At 35.1% G+C, this 19936-nt stretch overlaps 2 protein-coding genes across 2 annotated transcripts; both read right to left on the reverse strand.

The window, feature by feature from the left end:
- Window positions 1–2961: 2961 nt before the first annotated feature.
- Window positions 2962–3476, reverse strand: LOC110798774 (uncharacterized). The gene is made up of 2 exons (XM_022003972.2): window positions 3102–3476; window positions 2962–2988 (listed from the first exon to the last, which is right to left on the reverse strand). The coding sequence occupies exons 1-2, from the start codon at window positions 3474–3476 to the stop codon at window positions 2962–2964; spliced, it is 402 nt and encodes a 133-aa protein (XP_021859664.1).
- Window positions 3477–11720: 8244 nt separating this feature from the next.
- Window positions 11721–12209, reverse strand: LOC130469715 (uncharacterized). Its single transcript, XM_056839148.1, has one exon. It carries the CDS (start codon window positions 12207–12209, stop codon window positions 11721–11723), a length of 489 nt encoding a protein of 162 aa, XP_056695126.1.
- Between the last annotated feature and the right edge of the window lie 7727 nt (window positions 12210–19936).

The following is a 19936-nucleotide window of genomic DNA, read 5'->3' on the forward strand; positions in this document are numbered from 1 at the left end:
TTGTTAGGCGATGCAAAGAAAATGGTATGCAAATTAAAGAAATCCATCTATGGACTTAAGCAAGCTTCTCGTCAATGGTATTTCAAGTTTCATGAGGTAATCATCTCATTTGGTTTTGAGATGAATGCATTTGTAGATTGTATATACCATAAGTTCGGTGGGAGTAAGCACATTTTCCTGGTCTTGTATGTTGATGACATATTGCTTGCTAGTAATGATATAGGTTTATTGCATGAAACCAAGAGATTTCTATCGAACAAGTTTGAAATGAAAGATCTTGGTGAAGCATCCTTTGTATTAGGAATTGAGATACATCGAGATCGTTCTCGGGGTATTCTTGGATTATCACAAAGGAACTATATCGAAAAGATTCTCAAAAGGTTTGGCATGCAAGATTGTAAGCCAGGTGATACCCCTGTGGCTAAAGGAAACAAGTTAAGTCTCGATCAATGTCCCAAAAATTATTTTGAAAGTAAAGAAATGCAAGAGGTTCCTTATGCTTCGGCAGTAGGGAATCTTATGTATGCTCAAGTTTGTACGCGTCCGGATATTGCGTACATTGTTGGCGTGTTAGGAAGATATTTAAGAAATCCGGGAATAGATCACTGGAAGGCAGTCAAAAGGGTTATGCGATATCTTCAGAGAAAAAAACACTACATGCTCACATATAGGAGGTCGAGTCAGATAGAGATCATTGGGTACTCTGACTCTGATTATGCTGGATGCCAAGACAGTTCTAGATCCACTTCAGGCTATGTGTATCTTCTTGCTGGAGGTGCTATATCCTGGAAGAGTGCTAAACAGGAACTTATAGCAACCTCTACTATGGAAGCAGAGTTTATCGCATGTTTTGAGGCATCTAATCATGCTCTATGGCTGCGGAATTTGGTCACTGGACTGCGAATTGTAGATGGTATTGAAAGACCACTAAAGATTCTTTGTGACAATAGGTCCGCAGTGTTATATTCTAATAATAACAAGAGCTCTTCAAAGTCAAAGCACATTGAAATTAAGTTCCGTGTTGTTAAAGAAAGAGTTTGTAGTGGAAAAGTGTCTATGGAACATATAGGAACAAACTCTATGGTTGCGGATCCGGTTACTAAGGGATTACCACCCAAGGTCTTTCACGAGCACACTGCTCATATTGGTGTTATGTCATTCGATGATGTTCAGGTTTAGTGGGAGTTTGTGTTAGAATGTTCATTTTCTTAAAGACACATATTTTGTATTTGGATTTTATGTTTCTGCAGAAATAAAGTTTTCAGTTTCTTTGGTTCACTCTGATCTATTGTGGTATGATATCACTTAAGATTTTAGTAGGACTAGTTGGAAATAGGCATGTTAAGATCACCTTTCATGAAATTTCCATGCTACACATCCATACTTGATCTATGTCATTTGATTATGTTAATACACGTGATCATTTGAGGGCTTAGTCACAATATAGATGACGAAACTCGCTTTGGTTCTATGTTGGCGTGATTAATGGACGAGATTGTTCGGTGATACCTTTGGTAATGATAGCAAGATTTTGAGCTCATAAGGTTATACATATTACGTAAGGTAATACATGTGGCCCAAGTGGGAGATTGTTAGAAATAATCATGTGGGCCTACATGTATGACCGTATGTGTATAAAAGCTATCTTAAAGTTAGCCCATAAAAGTGATCGGTTTTACATTTAAGTATATTGGGCTTATAAGTATCTTATTGGTATGGGCTAATATGTGTAGAGACCCACTCCTATGTCTCTTATTTTATGATGGGCTTAATAGGGGATATGGGAGACCCTATATATATAGGTGCTAGGGTTAGGGTTATGGTCCCCGATTCATATGGTTTTCTATTCTCTCTAACATCCCATCATCAATAGAATATCAAGGGAGACCATATATAATTGGAAGATCCAAAACCCACCGTTCATCAATCCAATGGAGAAAGGTACGCTTCCGCAATTATACTACCGATTAATCTAGTATGAAGTATCTAGTTTGAATTAATTCTAACATTAATGAGTTGGGCTAGGATTAGGATTGAGTTTTAATGTTTGAATCCAAAACCGATTAGGATTGTTTTCTAAATTCAATCGAACGTGTTTTCGTAATTCGAATTCTTTTCAACGTAAAATTCTAAAATTATTTTAATTTCATAAATCGTTGAAATATTTAAAACGTATAATAATAAATATCCATTAATTACATTTTTATTTCTAAAATTCGTAAATTCTTTTTCAATATAATTAACTATACATTAAAATATATAAATAACGTTTATAAATTTACGGGGGATTACATTAGGTATTTTATGGGCTTAGGAATATAATTGGACTAGGATTAGGATTCCTTTTTCCAATTTTAAAAGTGTTGGAGTCCAAACCCGATTAGAAGTAATTTGCAAAACCAAAAGTGTTTCCATAATTCAAATCGTTTTCAAAGTATGATTCTAAAAATGTTTGATTGCTAAATCATTAAATATTTAGAATGTATTTAAATAAAATAAATATACAATATATATATATATATATATATATATATATATATATATATATATATATATATATATATATATATATATATATATATATATATATATATATATATATATATATATATATATATATATATATATATATATATATATATATATATATATATATATATATATATATATATATATATATATATATATATACATATTACTAAAATTCATAAATTTCATTTAAATATAAATGACTATACTTTAAAATATATTAATAAAATTTATAAATTTACGGGGGATTACAATCTACCCCTCTTAAAAGAAGTTTTGTCCCGAAACTTGACAAGAAAGTTCACACGTTTTTCAAAAGTTTTTAACTTATTCTTACTGGAGAAGTACTTGTTCCACTCATGTGCACTCTTTTGCCAACTTAAAGTTGCTTGTGTTACTCATGAACACCTTTTTCTTATGTGGAGAATCTAATTACTTTGCACCAACATGTATAATTTGCTAATATAAGCATAAAAATAGCATAAAAATAGCATAAAAATAGGTAAAAAAACGCGAAATTCTATCGCATTCTACCCCCCTTAAAGAAAACGAGTTACGCCCTTGTAACTCACCTCATGGAATAACTCTGGATATTTCTTCTTCATTTCAGCTTCGGCTTTCCATGTTGCCTCTTCGGACTCGTGGTTCGACCAACAAACTTTCACGATGTTGACATCTTTATTGCGTGTACTACACACTTTCTTATCGAGGATTTTCACAGGCCTTTCCTCATATGTAAGGCTACTATCAATCTGGATTTTCTCAAGCTCTAAGACATGACGCTCATCAGGGATGTAACGCTTTATTTGGGAAATGTGAAACACACCGTGCATCTTTTCGAACTCCATTGGCAAAGCCAACTTATAAGCTATTTTCCCTAATCTTTGTAGAATCTCATATGGGCCTACATATTTAGCACTTAGCTTGTCCTTTTTCCCAAATCTCATTACGCCTTTAGTTGATGATACTTTCAAGAACACTTTATCACCTACTGCGAACTCATCATCTCTTCTCTTCAAATCTACATAGCTCTTTAGCCAAAATTCTAGCCCGAATCATCTTCACATTCTTGACAGTCTCTTCAATAAATTATGTTCCCAATACTACGCTCTCACTAAAATCATTCCAGCAAGTGGGACTTCTGCACTTTATTCCATATAATTCCTAAAAAGGTGCCATCTTAATGCTCGCATGATAACTATTGCTGTATGAAAATCCAATCAAGTGTAGATGGTCTTCCCAACTACCCTTAAAGTCAATAGCACATTCTCTCAACATATCTTCCATCGTTTGGTTAGTCCTCTTAGTCTGCCCATAGGTCGCAGGGTGGAAAGCAGTACTCATTTTCAATGTTGTCCCAAGGTTCAACTGGACCTTTTGCCAAAATTTCGAGAGGAATCTCGAATCACGGTCTGAAATAATATCGGTTGGGACCCCATGCAACCTCACTACATGCTTAATGTACGTGTTTTCCAGTTGCTTCTTCTTCCATGTCTCTTTGATTGGAATAAACACGGCCGACTTCGTTAGACGGTCCACAATAACCCAAATAGTATCATTTTCGTTCCTTGATCTAGGCAAAGCTGTAATCCCCGTAAATTTACAAACGTTATTTATATATTTTAACGTATAGTTAATATATTTAAATAAGAAATTATGAATTTTAGAAATAAATATATAATTAACGTATATTTGTTTTATTACATTTGAATATTTTTAACGATTTATGAAATCAAAAGTAATATTAGAATTTTACGTTGAAAAGAAATCGAATTACGAAAACCGTTTGAATTCGGAAAACAATTTTGATCGATTTTGGATTCAAACACAAAAACAAAATTCTAATCCTAGCCCAAATAGATAATCCCACAATTCCCTATCCATGTTTCAATTTAATTTCACGTAAAACAAGAATCTCAATTCTCTCCTTTATTCAATTTCACGTGAAACAAAACCCTCAAACCTCTTCCTCCCCTTCACGTGGAACTGCTGTTTCCTCCTCCCCTTTTGTCAGTCACCGCCCCAGTCACCTGCAACCAACACCGACATCGCCGTCCGATAAGCTCCTTCCTTCTCACCTTCATTTTTTTTATTCTCTCTTTCGTTTGTTTTTCGCTCCTCCTTAACTCTTTGCTTGCTTTTCTCTGTCGTCACCACCAGCGCTGACAGGCTAAAGTCGTATCACCTAGTCAAAAATAAACCTAATTCCACTAACAAGGTAGCAAGGGAAGTCAGGATCGTATCCACAGGGAAACAAGCGTTCTTTCTACTATTAAAACTAAGGTCTAAACTATTGGGAAACAAGAAAGTTGGTTGATTTGTATATTAAAACTAAGACAATAATAAAAGAGGAATAAATAAGATATTAAGAGGTCTAGGGCATAGGTTCACCAATGAACAACAATCCGGGATGATAAACAATATTAATAATCAATAGAACAGTTAATTAGATTAGCATGCTCTCTCGAATCGATACTAATCATAGACTTAGAATTAACGGGCTCTCGCTACGTATTAATCTCAGTTCTACCTATTGACACAAGCCTAAACATCAAATTGCATCTCTCGAATCTTAACTTGATATTGCTAGACTAATACAATTAGACCTGCGCAAATCTAATCGCATAGTAAATGAAATCAATCAATAGGAATTAACCACAATACCAACAATCAACAACATTCAATCATCCCTTCAAATTAATTCATGGATTCCCAAAACCCTAGAATATAAACTACTCACAAATATTTAATTTAAACAAAGCAAACATGATTAATGAAAACATAATTAAAATTGAATAAAGAAGGAAAGAAATAATAAATACCAAATTGAAGAACAAAGGATGAAATTTAAAGTTTGAAACTTGAAAGCAATAATAAAAGTAATTAACAAAAGTTTAGAGAAAGAATAAAAACTAAGCAATAAACTAAGGTACTAGAAAAAATAAGATCCCAAATAATATGTCTAAGGGCTATATTTATAGTCTAGCCCAAAAGTAGAAGAAAAAAACCGGAAACAAAGCAAAAATCCGCGCCCAGGGGTTGTCGTCGCCCGATCGGGCAATGGGCCGCCCGATCGGGCGATCTGCTCGTCAAACTGCACGATCCCGTATCTTAAAAACACCATATCTCCTTCGTTATAAGTCGGAATTAGGCGAGTGACCACTCGTTGGAAAGCTCTTAAAGTTTAGAATTCAACCCAATTTGAATCTCTGCATTTGGAGTTGTATAACTCGAGTTATGATCAAAATAGTGGACGACATTCAGTTTTCTACTTCTTTCACTATTCGCTTTGCATGAAAATTCTTCCAACCCAATGTTTGCGCTCTCGAAAGTATATAATCTCTTGTATTGATTCAAATAAGTAGGAAATGTACAAAAATATGTTAATTCCTAAAATGATGAACCTGAAACTACAAACACACTACAAGGAGCACATTAGTACTAAAAATTGCTCCGAAGAGCTCATTTGAGATCAAAAAGTACTAAGGGACGGGGGTAAAAACTCTATATAAAACGCATATATCAAACTCCCCCAAGCTAGATCCTTGCTTGTCCCTAAGCAAGGAAATCATCGATGAATACAAGATCAACTTCACCCCTAACATATTTCAAAACGAAAGACATAATTCAAAGCAAAATCTAACGAGCATGCATCAATGTCAACCAATCAAATCCACCAACCACAAATCCTCCCTAACAATCGTCACGCAAAGCGAACCAAAAATGCACAATGGAATTCAAGACTAGTGCTCACACACTCGTCACTCATTTATGTGGCGGATAAAAGATGTACCCGTTCGCTCTCCTCCCAACATATAAGTGTACAATGCCCTCCCAAAACTCACAACACTCGTGTGTCTAGAAAAACATACACTCAACCTAATAGTCGACTCGGAATATGTCATGTCATAACTTGCATTGATAAACAACTACTTTCACATTAATATGACTCTATGCACAAAGGTCGGAAGGTCTTCAAAGCTTGTAATGATAGGCTTAGGTAGGGGTGCGGTAAATTTGGGTAAAATGTGAGCTTAAAGCCTTGGCTTTGGGGAGCATAAATCCTAGCAAAACCATGATCAACCACAAATGATGACCACAACTCTCCCACTCAACACATGATGAAACAACAAACAAACCACACTATACTTTCTTGCCTTTCTTTCACAATTAAAATCAATCACTCATAAAGATAAGAAATTACAATACTTGAGTGAAACAATGCTTTGAATTTTTCTGAGAGTAATGAATTTTTTTCTTTTTTTTTCAATTTCCTTTTTTTTTTTTCCTTTGGAAACCTTCATATTTTCTATTCTTCTCATCTCTTTCACTCTTCATTCTTTTTTTTTCTCTTTTTCAAACAACAAACAATATAAGAAGAACTCCCTTATTTCCTTTTCAACACTCACTTTGTGCTCAAAATGTAGCACACTACAACTCCCTCACCTCACTTACTATTAGCTCCCCCAAGCTAGGCTTGGGACTAGTAACCAATGGGGCTTTCATGGGCTTGTAATATGGCTAGTCACCGAATAAAGGGGCACAAGCAATAACATGGGTAGAAAAGGAGGGAACAAATGTATCTAGATTCATCTGAAGACTATCTAAATAGAAAAATGCCTTCGTCCTCCACAATGTGCATGTATATGAGTCATAAAACACTACTAACAGTTGCAAACCAATACTCAAAATCAATGACACACCAGGAAGCTATCACACATCCTAACCAAGTCAACTAGCCAAGCACCAAGTCCACAAATAGTTAGTCAGAGTTGACTCATGTTAAGGCATCAAAGCAATCGAATATCAAATCATGGCTAACACATCCACATTGCTCGTCATCAAATACCAAGAATCAAAACAATTTTCAATCAAAGGGGCACAGGGAAGCATGATATTGTATTCATCGGAACGTATTTTTGTATTTTTTTTCAAAAGCGATAAACTAATCTAGAAAGCAATAACACATACCTCCCCAAAGCCAAACTCAGCAATGTCCCCAGTGCTTAAAGGAGTGGAGATCGAGGGTCTCAATAATCGTTGAACCCCTCCGGGTCCAAGTCTTCTATGCCTTCCGCTCGACCTTGGTTAGTAAATAACCAACCAACGAGCGCAGAAGCTTGTCATGCGCACTCGCACATCTTTCGTGCAACCGGACATGCACGATAACCAACAACAAAAATTGCATAAAGTCCGAACGAACTCTATGCCAGTAAGGAGTAGGATGCCTAAATGAAGAAGAACAAAAGGAAAAAACAATAATAAAAGAAGAATATGAAAAAGAAGGAAAAGAGAAAGTAGGCATACTCTCCTTATGGAAGCTATTTTTGTGGACTATTGATTCTTCAACCTCAACGATCAATAAAATATCACTCTCTGTGTTTGGGCATTCATGGTGGACAAGCTCTTCACCATATAGAGCTCTTTGCAAAGCATCCACCTCTTCTTTGTAATTACTGCAAGTACCTGCAAAAGATTCACAAAGAGGAACTGGAAAAGAATAATAATCCATTTTTTTTTCAAAGAGAAACTAAAGAAAAGAAAATATGTACATGCTCCCAAAAAACACGAAGTTCTTCGAGACTCAGGAAAATAATCTAGACCACAAAATTAATAGCAGAAAATAAAACCGTTTTCCCCGGCAACGGCGCCAAAATTTGACAGGCTAAAGTCGTATCACCTAGTCAAAAATAAACCTAATTCCACTAACAAGGTAGCAAGGGAAGTCAGGATCGTATCCACAGGGAAACAAGCGTTCTTTCTACTATTAAAACTAAGGTCTAAACTATTGGGAAACAAGAAAGTTGGTTGATTTGTATATTAAAACTAAGACAATAATAAAAGAGGAATAAATAAGATATTAAGAGGTCTAGGGCATAGGTTCACCAATGAACAACAATCCGGGATGATAAACAATATTAATAATCAATAGAACAGTTAATTAGATTAGCATGCTCTCTCGAATCGATACTAATCATAGACTTAGAATTAACGGGCTCTCGCTACGTATTAATCTCAGTTCTACCTATTGACACAAGCCTAAACATCAAATTGCATCTCTCGAATCTTAACTTGATATTGCTAGACTAATACAATTAGACCTGCGCAAATCTAATCGCATAGTAAATGAAATCAATCAATAGGAATTAACCACAATACCAACAATCAACAACATTCAATCATCCCTTCAAATTAATTCATGGATTCCCAAAACCCTAGAATATAAACTACTCACAAATATTTAATTTAAACAAAGCAAACATGATTAATGAAAACATAATTAAAATTGAATAAAGAAGGAAAGAAATAATAAATACCAAATTGAAGAACAAAGGATGAAATTTAAAGTTTGAAACTTGAAAGCAATAATAAAAGTAATTAACAAAAGTTTAGAGAAAGAATAAAAACTAAGCAATAAACTAAGGTACTAGAAAAAATAAGATCCCAAATAATAATGTCTAAGGGCTATATTTATAGTCTAACCCAAAAGTAGAAGAAAAAAACCGGAAACAAAGCAAAAATCCGCGCCCAGGGGTTGTCGTCGCCCGGTCGGGCAATGGGCCGCCCGATCGGGCGTTCTGTTCGTCAAACTGCACGATCCCGTATCTTAAAAACACCATATCTCCTTCGTTATAAGTCGAAATTAGGCGAGTGACCACTCGTTGGAAAGCTCTTGAAGTTTAGAATCCAACCCAATTTGAATATCTGCATTTGGAGTTGTATAACTCGATTTATGATCAAAATAGTGGACGACATTCAGTTTTCTACTTCTTTCACTATTCGCTTTGCATGAAAATTCTTCCAACTCAATGTTTGCGCTCTCGAAAGTATATGATCTCTTGTATTGATTCAAATAAGTAGGAAATGTACAAAAATATGTTAATTCCTACAATGATGAACCTGAAACTACAAACACACTACAAGGAGCACATTAGTACTAAAAATCGCTCCGAAGAGCTCATTTGAGATCAAAAAGTACTAAGGGACGGGGGTAAAAACTCTATATAAAACGCATATATCAAGCGCACACCACCACCACTGAGCAACCAACTGTGCTGCACCATCACTGCCGCCATGCACTGCTGCTGCACCGTCCAGCTCATCGGCCACCGTTTTCCATCCCCTTTTCTTGTTTCTTCATTCTCACAACAGCCACCAAGCACGACCGAGAGAAACCACCGCAATCACCACCTCATGTCGCGTCGCTGTTCCCGCGACCACTGCTTCGTGCCGCGCCGCCTGTGCTCCGCCGGCCAGCCACTCTCTTCTCCTTTTGGTTATTTCCTTAAACCCTAAACTAATTAATGAATCTAATTACGTTTTAATAATTTAATTATGTTTCTTGAATTTAAATTATAAGTTTTATGATTTGATTATGAATTTCAAGAATTATATGTTTGCATAATTAAATTATTAATTTTCACATTATGTAATTGAATTAAAATAAGGATTTTAGTTATTAAAGTATGAACTTTTAAGGTTTTTAATGATTTTAAATCATAGTAGGATGTTTATGAATTATTAAATTTATTGTTTTTATGAATTCAAACATGTTAATTATGTTTTGGAGTAGTTTGAAATTAGTTTATGTTGCTGGAAATTTTAAAGATGAATGTTTATTGAGGTTTATGATAAATTATGGTCATTAGTGAAGTAATCACTATGCTAGGAGATTAAGTAGTCAAGTTTTGATATTGGGAAAGGATCTAATTATGTTTAGGAAGGGTTTGAAGCACCCTAATGTTGTTGAAAATTCAATGTGAATTGATATGCGTCTATATTGGTTGTTGTTAGGTGGAGAATTCTCCGTAGGCGACTTTTGAAATCGTTAAAGTGACCTATCAATTTGTCTACACAAGGTACGTACACACCTGTGCGCTTGGAGATGTGTGTTACTGTTGAAACCATGTTGAATTGTCGATGAACTTGGTTATGTTGAAATTTACATGTTTAATATTGTTGGATGAACTTGTTGAACATATATTTCGTTATGAGAATTATAACATGTTAGTATGGATGATTGATACAAACATGTTGGTTGGGAACACTAGATTATTTTATATATATTGGTTTAGATCGATTGATCGTTGTTCCCTTTTAGCTTGTCACTACTTTATGAGGGCCGAGGACCTTGTTTTTTAAGTTGAAACCTTATACCCATATACAGGGGTTGATCATTGTTAAAGGAAAGGTTGAATTAATTGGAATGAGTCGTGATTGATAACTTTGTGATCACTTACTTAATTCCAAGATAAAAACAGTCGTGAATAATCGTTGATTGTGTGACTTATGTGATTGTTGAGTCATAACAGAGTTTTAATTTGTAAATCATGTAAAGTGAAACTGAGTAGCAATAGCTTTGGACTGTGCACGTCTGAAGTGACGGACGAACAGGAGTTGGGGTTCATGGTGGTAGCCAATGGCCTTTTCTGGGACCAGATTGATCACCGTGTTCTATTTTTATTCAAAAGTTCCTCGATATCGTAGGTCACTGAGTTTACGGAGTCGCGCCCGTACCTCGTCTTCCTTAGTGAAGCTTCTAGCTAGACAACTCGGTCCATTGACTATTTCAATTAAAATAATATTATTGTTATAAAAGTTCTAGTCCAGTCTAGCCTAGTCTAGTCAAGTGTGGTCTTCAAATTAATATGTTTTGGTTGCCCTTACTTATGTTTTATTAGTATCATGTTAGGATTATTATTGATTTAGTATGTAGTACTCAGCTTTGCTGATTACGTGCTTTGTTTGTGTGTGTTGATCATGGCTATGACTTATTGATCATGTGATGACCCATTTTGGTGAACAGTCTCTAAGGATCAATAAGCATTGTCCATCTACAGGTTTGAAGATGATGCATATATCATTGGGATCGGGATTAGAGAGCTTGTATTTATTTTGTTTTGCTAAGTGACTTGGGTTTGTTAATTTGGACTTAAAACTTGTCGTACTATTTACATTTCTTTATTTTTGTTGATTGGTTTTGGAATTAAATCTATAGTTGATTATTTATAAACCTAAAGTTATTTTTAAGTTTTTCGCTGCAAAATTCTGAATAAGCCGATACGTTTTCACACGGGCGATAATGCCTTGATAATTCTCTACGTTTTATATTAAAAGGGTATTTTGGAAAAGGGAGAATTATCGGGGTGTTACAAAAGCAGTAACAAAATCCATCGAAATGGAATCCAACTTCATCTAGGAACGTCTAAAGGTTGAACTTTTCCCATGGGTCTCTTGTGATCTATCTTGACTTTTTGACAAGTTAGGCATTTAGACATAAACTCGGCAACTTCACGCTTCATATTTGGCCACCAGTTGATCTGCTTAAGGTCCTTGTACAGCTTGTCACCCCGAGAGTGCACATAATATGGGGTATTATGCCCTTCATCCATAAGATGTCTCTTAAGCTCTTCACATTTTTGTGGTACACACCACCTCCCCTTGAACCTCAAACTACCATAATCATGAATCTTGAAATCAAATTCCTTTCCTTGCCCCATCTTTTCCTTGATCTTCTCTAGATCTTCATCCCCAGCTTGACCCTCCTTGATCTCGTTGAATATGGACAACCCCAATGATAACGCACTCAGTCTTGCCTTGATCTCCCCGGGGTTTACTATTTCCAGGTTGAGTCTTTGCATATCTCGACACAACTCCTCAGGGACTACCAAGACATTCATACTATGGCTCAATTTCCTACTTTATGCATCAGCAACCACATTCGCTTTCCCTTCATGGTATTGGATGTTTAAATCATAATCCTTAATCAACTCTAACCATATTCTTTGTCTCATATTGAGGTCTTTTTGGGCGAAAATGTACTTCAGACTTTTATGGTCAATAAAGATTTTTCAAAGCGAATACAATAACAACTAGCCCTAGGTCATGGGTAGGGTAGTTAGCCTCATAAGGTTTCAATTGACGCGACGCATATGAAATCACCTTCCCATTCTGCAGTAACACACACCCCAAACCATTCTTTGAAGCATCACTATACACCTCAAATCCCTCATTCCCATCAGGCAATGTCAAAACAGGTGCAGAGGTCAAACGCTCTTTTAAAATCTGGAAAGCTTCCTCACATTTTTCACTCCACTCAAATTTTGACTCTTTTTTCATCAGATTAGTCATTTGTCTTGCTATTTTTGAAAAATCTCTCACAAACCTCCTATAATAGCCAGCTAGGCCTAGGAAACTTCGGATATCAGACACGTTCTTTGGAGTAGGCCACTCACTCACAGCTTGGATCATAGCAGGATCTACAGAGACTCCTTCCTTTGACACATAGTGACCCAAAAATGCTACTTTCTCCAAACGAACCTCGCACTTAGAGAACTTTTCATATAACTGATTCTTCTTAAGCGTCTCCAATAAAACCCTCAAGTATTCATCATGCTCTTTCTCATTCTTTGAATAAATCAGGATGTCGTCAATGAATACAACAACGAATTTATCTAGGAATTCATGGAAAATTATATTCATCAAATCCATAAAGATGTCAGGTGCATTGGTTAACCCAAAAGGCATTACTGTAAACTCATAATGACCATAACGAGTCCTAAATGCAGTCTTAGGTATATCCTTATAAACTACCCTCAATTGGTGATACCCAAATGAAAATCGATCTTCGAGAACACACTTGCCCCATTCAATTGATCAAATAGGTCATCTATCCTAGGGAAAGGATATTTGTTCTTGATGGTTTCATGGTTCAACTCCCTATAATCGATGCACAACCTCATACTCCCATCTTTCTTCTTAACAAACAACACAAGAGCTCCCCACGGTGATGCACTAGGCCTAATATACCCCTTATCAAACAACTCTTGCAACTGAGTCTTCAATTCGCTCATTTCAGGAGGTGCCATTCTATATGGTTCTTTAGATATAGGTGTCATTCTAGGAACTAAGTCTATAGTGAACTCAACGACTCTAGTAGGTGGCATACCTGCAATCTCACTAGGAAATACATCCAAGAATTCATTCACAATGGGAACATCATCGATCTTCACCCCAACCTCTTTACTCACATCTAGCACACTATAGAAAAATAGATGACGCCCCTTCTTAATCAATTTCCTCACTTGCATTTCATAAATCGCCCCAAAGTTCTTGGACTTCTCAAAACGCCTATATGAGGTCAACTTCCCGATAGGGTTTGTTAAACTTACTTTCTGAATTTCACAATCTATCTTAGCCTTGTACAAACTTAGCCAATCCATCCCCATAATTATATCTAGGTCCCCCAGATTAAACTCTATCAAATTAGAAGGAAAAATACAGTATTTTATCTTCAAAGGCAGGTTCTTAAACAATTTGGTAAACCTTATGGTTACACTAGTAGGCATACAAATAGGTAAATCAATCACTTTAAAATCTACTAATTCAGACTTTTAACAAAAGATGACGAAACAAAAGAATAAGTCGCCCTTGAATCAAACAATGTTTTAACTAGCACAGAGTTAATAGAAAAAGTACCAGAAACTACATCAACAGATCGTTCAACTTCATTTCGACTCATCACGAACAGTTTACCCGGAGCCTTGCTGTGGTTGTTAATCTCATTGGCAGACTTATTGTGGTTTCCCTGGTTGTTCCGCGCCCCTACAGGCTTCGAACCCTGATTCCCTGAATAGTTATATCCCGACTTTCCTTGGTTACCACTCCCATTGCCATTCTACTCATTATTTTTCTTAGTGAAGCACTCATACTCCCTATGACCCTTCTTTTGGCAGTAGTTACAGGTCACAAAGACTCCCTTGCAGTTCTTACCATGATGTTTATTGTTCTACCTCTTGCAGTGGAACACCCTCTCAGACTGTTTCTTATTGTTGTAGTTGTTGCCCTGATTGTTTCTCCCTTGGAAATTCCCATTCCCATTCCCATTCCGATTTTTAAAAAAAAATTCCATGATTTCCCCCAGCATTAAACTCTTTCCTTTTCTTACGCACTATAACATTCTTCTTATCAGGCCTAGACTGAAGCCTATAAATGTGGGAGGCTAAAACAAATGGGCAAATCAGCATTTCAGGTATTCTCAGTAAAAGTTTAACAGTTAAACTCAGTAATTCGAGAAACACTTCTGGACCTAATAAGGATGGCATGGATCTTACCTTATGTTCAGCAAGTAACACTAAGCGACAAAGGAATGTGAATGCACACTTGTCTGAATAACAAGTGGGAGACTGAAGGAAATATGTCCTTCACCCAAGGTGCATTAAGTCTAATACCAAGGTTTAGATTAATTGCGAACAAATAATTCAGTAAGATCAAGTGATCGGAACAGCTAGCTGGAGCAATGCTTCCGATCAGTGAGTTCTAATGGATATTAAGCTCACAACTTACTCTTGACTGAACCTATAAGGTCACACCAATGGCATGTAACTGATCACCGGATTAAATAAATCGGAAATTCATTTAATAGCTTTTTGGGAATTAGTTTAGGAAAACGTATTATACGATACGATCTTGCGTCAGAATCGTACTTCCTCCGTCTTTTAATACTCGCAACGTTTGTTAGTTTCACGCATGCCAATGCACAACTTTGATCATTTATATCTTAAATTCTCTTTATGCAAAAATTATAAAAAGTTCATATTTTGAAAATATACATTGAGACGAATCTAACAAGATCCCACATGACTATGTTTTATCTTATATAAAAAGCACTAAGAATAGTCAAAGTAGATTATATGAATAGTGGCAAAAGTCCAAACGTTGCGAGTATTAAAAGACGGAGGAAGTATATAGTATCGCGAATATACGTAAGCTGGGCGAAACGAATAATCGTATCGTATGATGGTTATATCATTTGGTCTTTGGCCGGTTACATCATTAATATAATTAGGTTAATTATATTATTTCCACACACAGCACACAATCAGTTTCCAATCTAACCTAAACCTAATTCCCAAAATTACGTTCTTCAGTTTTTCTCTCTGAAAAACTATTCATCCCGAAAAGCAAAAATCTTGTGCATTGTCTAAGCTACAATAATCAAGATGGATCTAAACGTGTCAGTGAACCAAGTAGAGGAACAAAAAGTGGAGTTCTTTGTTAGTGTTCGTTGATACAATACTCGAGAACACACGCTTCGAATGTAAGCTTGCTTAAACTGTGCTTTATACATGTTTCCTGGCTTTGGGGATGTTCCGCACATGTTATGTATGTTTAACTGTATTCCCCTACAAAATATTGTTCATCGGTGAACCTACACCCTAGGCCTTTTATTATTGAAATCTCTTTTTTTAATTATTGTCGTAGTTTAATTACTCAAACCAACTCATTTACTTTTTACTAATAGTCTAGACCTTTATTTTAGTAGTAGAAAGAACGTTGTTTCCCTGTGGATTCGATCCTGACTTCCCTTACTATGTAGTAGTGATTTTAGGTTTATCTTTGATTAGGTGATACGAATTTATCCTATCAGACGGAAAGCTGCATCGACGGTTATATATATATATATGGCGTGAGGGAGAAGAGAGTGAACGTGAGAGTGAGAGTGAGTTTGAGTGGTTTCTTTTGAGACGAAAATGAAGAGTTATAGAAATGAAGGGGGTAATATGAGTTTTGATGTCGGTGGAAAATGTCTAAGACCACTATTTCTTCTTTCTTATTTTCCTTTATTATTATTATTATTATTATTATTATTATTATTAACTAAAATTCTCTACGGTATTTCCCACAAATATCCTATATTTTAATGATTTAATTATCCCATAATATTTAGGATTCTAATTATTTAAATTAGAAACATTTTCCATTTACAAACTTAAATGTTTATTCCAATTAATTGAGCTATTAAATTATATTTAAGCGTCAGAAAATAATCTATACTTCTTAGTCGTAATTAAAACAAATAAATATTCCAGGCATCACAACCTCCTGGTGTTGTTGAGTTGTTGTTGCGGTTACTGTTGTTGTATCAGGTCAGAAGAGGCAATACAACCAAAGTTGACTTAGGTTGACTTTGATAAGTCAACTTTGGTTGATTTTTTGTTGTGTTGTTGAGTTGTTGTAGCTGTTACCGTTGTTGTATCAGGTTAGAAGAGGCAATACAACTAAAGTTGACTTAGGTTGACTTCGGTAAGTCAACTTTGGTTGTTTTGTTAGTTTGGGTTTACATTAGTTTGCTTTTTAAGAGTGGAACACATTCCCGAGTAGGTGTTGAACAAGTAATTATACAATGGCTAGGGTACAACTCCGGTTAACGTACAAACTTACTAAGAAAGTAAGAGAGAATGACAAGATTTACCACAATTGTAGCAATTTATTTGCCATGTCATTACTCCGTGTTAATTAATCAATCTTTGATAGTTTACGATTCTGTAAAGATTGATCATTTCTTTTCAACCATCCTTTAAGTATTGAATATTTCACGGGTTTATGAGGGACTATACCGAAATTGGAAAGTTTTGAGTTGTAGCAATTTATTTGCCTCTTCATTACTCTATGTTGATTAATCAATCTTTGATCGTTTCCAATTCAATAAAGATAGGCCATTTCTTTTCAACCATCCTTTAAAATTTAAAAAATTGACTGATTTTATGAGTGACTTTACCGGAATTAGGAAGTTACGGTTCGAAATGACAACAAAAAGGTAAGACAAGCATATTCATTCAATGATTCAATCAAAGGCGGCAACATTTTTTCCAACAAAAGACAAAAGCATTTGATCACAACATCTTAAATTCGAATCACTAATGAAACTACTTATCGTAATAATACTTGAATACCATCCTAACACTACTTAAAACCACTAATGTAACTACAATAACTACAAACATCAAGCAACTCATGAGTAGTACCATATGATATGCTCCACCATTCTTATTGTGCTTTCCCACCTCATTCATGAACCTCCTTTTCGGGTAGCTAAACTCTTCAATCTCTTTGTTCATAGCATTCATCTCGATTTTCATCAATCTTTTCTCCAACAATATCTGGTTTATGACATCCCTCTGCCATGTAATGCTATCCAAATCAAGCCACCAAAAATACTTGCATCTCCTAATTGTTTCCATTTCTCGATCATAGTATTTGCAAGCAATGAATTTTCTACGCGAATTGTGAGTCCAAGAAGTTAGCATTGACATAGGAGCTCCGCAATAACAATAATCACATGGTCCATCAACCTGCAACAATCAATTGAGTTTAAAACCCCAAATTGAAAAAAAAAAATCCCAAATTTTACATACGAAGAACCCTAATTTCAAATTTTTACAAATTACCTGCTTCACCATGCGCACCTTATGATAATTGGGGGAAATTGCCGAAATTTGTTTGCTGATGAAATGTACTTGAAAAATTGGAAGAGAAATTGATTTAATTTGCGGATTTTGGAGATTTTATTTTGGAACAAGGTTTGTTAGTGGAGGAACATCTCTATTATATAAAGGAAGAGGGGAGGGTTATTTTTGTAATCACGCTTTTGGTGTCCCCTTTTAAAAAGACTAAACTACCCTCTACCATCTTACAATTTAATTGAATTACAAACCTAATCATTTTAAAAGTGACAATTTTATGCATATAGCTCTCAATCCCTAGCCCAATCCCTAACATTACAATTTCTCTCACTCAAATTCCCACCAATACCATCTATTTCTCTGCCACAACCGCAGCCACAAACCAACCGCGGTCTCGAGGTTTCGCCGTCACCTACAAAATTCCTCCAAAAGCGGAGATGGAAAAGGTAGGATAAAGAGGGAAAAAGTAAAGGAGAAAATGAAGCTGCGGGAGCGGCATCAGCGAGCCATCACTAGCCGCATGCTCTCCGGACTCCGGCAGTACGAGAAATTCACTCTTCAAGTACGTGCTGACATCTGGGTGGATGGTTGAGCCTGATTGCACTACTTATCGCGTCAAAAAAAAAAGTTGAGTCTTCTCTAGAATCCTTCCAATCCATTCAATTTGTGAATAAACCTGTCCGAACTCTGAATCCTCTCTAGAATATAATAGAGATTTATTTTCAACAAAAACACCAACGGTTTTGCTAATATTGCGAAATAACCCCATATCCAAATATTTCGATCACTTTTTTGGGAAATTCGATCATCACTTCCATTTTTATTTTATTTTTTGCAATTATTTGCTTCAAGAATCTGGGTTTTACATCTATCTCAAACTAAGCGCTCAATTCAATCTTTAGCGTTGTAAATAATGAAGAACAATAACAAGATTCAGTTGAGATTCTCAATGCATGTTAGGTGTTTGATAAAATGCTTAAAAGAGATTATGAAATCAAAGAGTGTTTCATTTGTTTGTATTGAAGTTGTTTGATTATCCCGTAAAAAAAAGAGTCGTTTGATTATGTTGGTAGTCGAAATTTAATATCTTATCATCAATATATTCATTTGTTCATAATTTATGTTCCTGCATATTATCGAAAATTATTCTGAATTGGAAGTTGATTTTTTCCTGGGTTTGTTTTTTTGCAAATTTATATATGGAAAATAATACAATTGCCAAAACACAAGCCGTTTCTTTTTTTTAAGTTATAGTTTTTAATCCTTTTTGCTACAGAAATTGAATTGTTTATTGTTCAATACTCTGTATTTGTATTTTAACTATTAAACAATATATGGAGTGATTTTTTTTTTCTGGTTTAAATTTTTGTTTAGAATACATGGTGATATATTCTTATTATTGTAAATCATGTCAGTTATGTAAAGTTAGTCAAAGAGAATAATTAGTTAAAATTATTTACTTAATTAGAATTTATTTATGGGGTAATTTGTGGCCTTATTCTATGTCATGATAAGGCCATAATTTATTGCTACTAAGTGATTATGGCGTAATTTATGGCCTTATTCTATGCCATGATATGATCCTTACTTAGTTATGCCATGATATGGTAATTTAATTATGCCATGATCCTTACTTAGTTATGCCATGATATGGTAATTGCTACTGATCGACTATGCCATTATATGGTAATGCCTTATTTATGGAGTATGTGATTTCCATTACCTTTTTTATATATGTATTATTTACGTTTTTCCACTACCTTTTATATATTATTTACGTGATTGATAATTAATCAGCAACAATCAAGGGTAATTTTTTTTGTCATTTCAAAGCCTGGTGTCTTCAAGAGCCCAACACCAGATACATATATTTTCTTTGGTAATGTTATCTTTGGTAAAGCTAAGATTGAAGATTTGAGCTCACAACTTCAAACTCAGGCCGCAAAGCAGTTTAAGGCTCCGGACATGACCAATGTCATCTCTAAGAATGAAATTGATTGAAATAGATTCATAGATTTGAGAGGGAAATGAGTTAATTTGACGAACCTGTTGAACATTTTCCATTTATGAATTCGATTTGTTGGAACAATTGCGAACATTTTCCACTTGAGGAATGAAATTTTGATTTTTTGTTGTGATATATTATTGTAACAACGTAATTT

The sequence above is a fragment of the Spinacia oleracea genome, chromosome 3 (genome assembly GCF_020520425.1).
Source record: "Spinacia oleracea cultivar Varoflay chromosome 3, BTI_SOV_V1, whole genome shotgun sequence".
NCBI classification, from domain to species: Eukaryota; Viridiplantae; Streptophyta; class Magnoliopsida; order Caryophyllales; family Amaranthaceae; genus Spinacia; species Spinacia oleracea.

Bases quoted from the DNA above. Each gene is read 5' to 3' on its own strand.
- LOC110798774 (XM_022003972.2), bottom strand. From the start codon at position 3,476: ATGAGATTTGGGAAAAAGGACAAGCTAAGTGCTAAATATGTAGGCCCA. The intron at 2,989-3,101 runs GTGAGTTACAAG...TGCTTATATTAG, and splicing joins ATCCAGAGTTATTCCATGAG to CAAATTATACATGTTGGTGC.
- LOC130469715 (XM_056839148.1), bottom strand. From the start codon at position 12,209: ATGAATGTCTTGGTAGTCCCTGAGGAGTTGTGTCGAGATATGCAAAGA.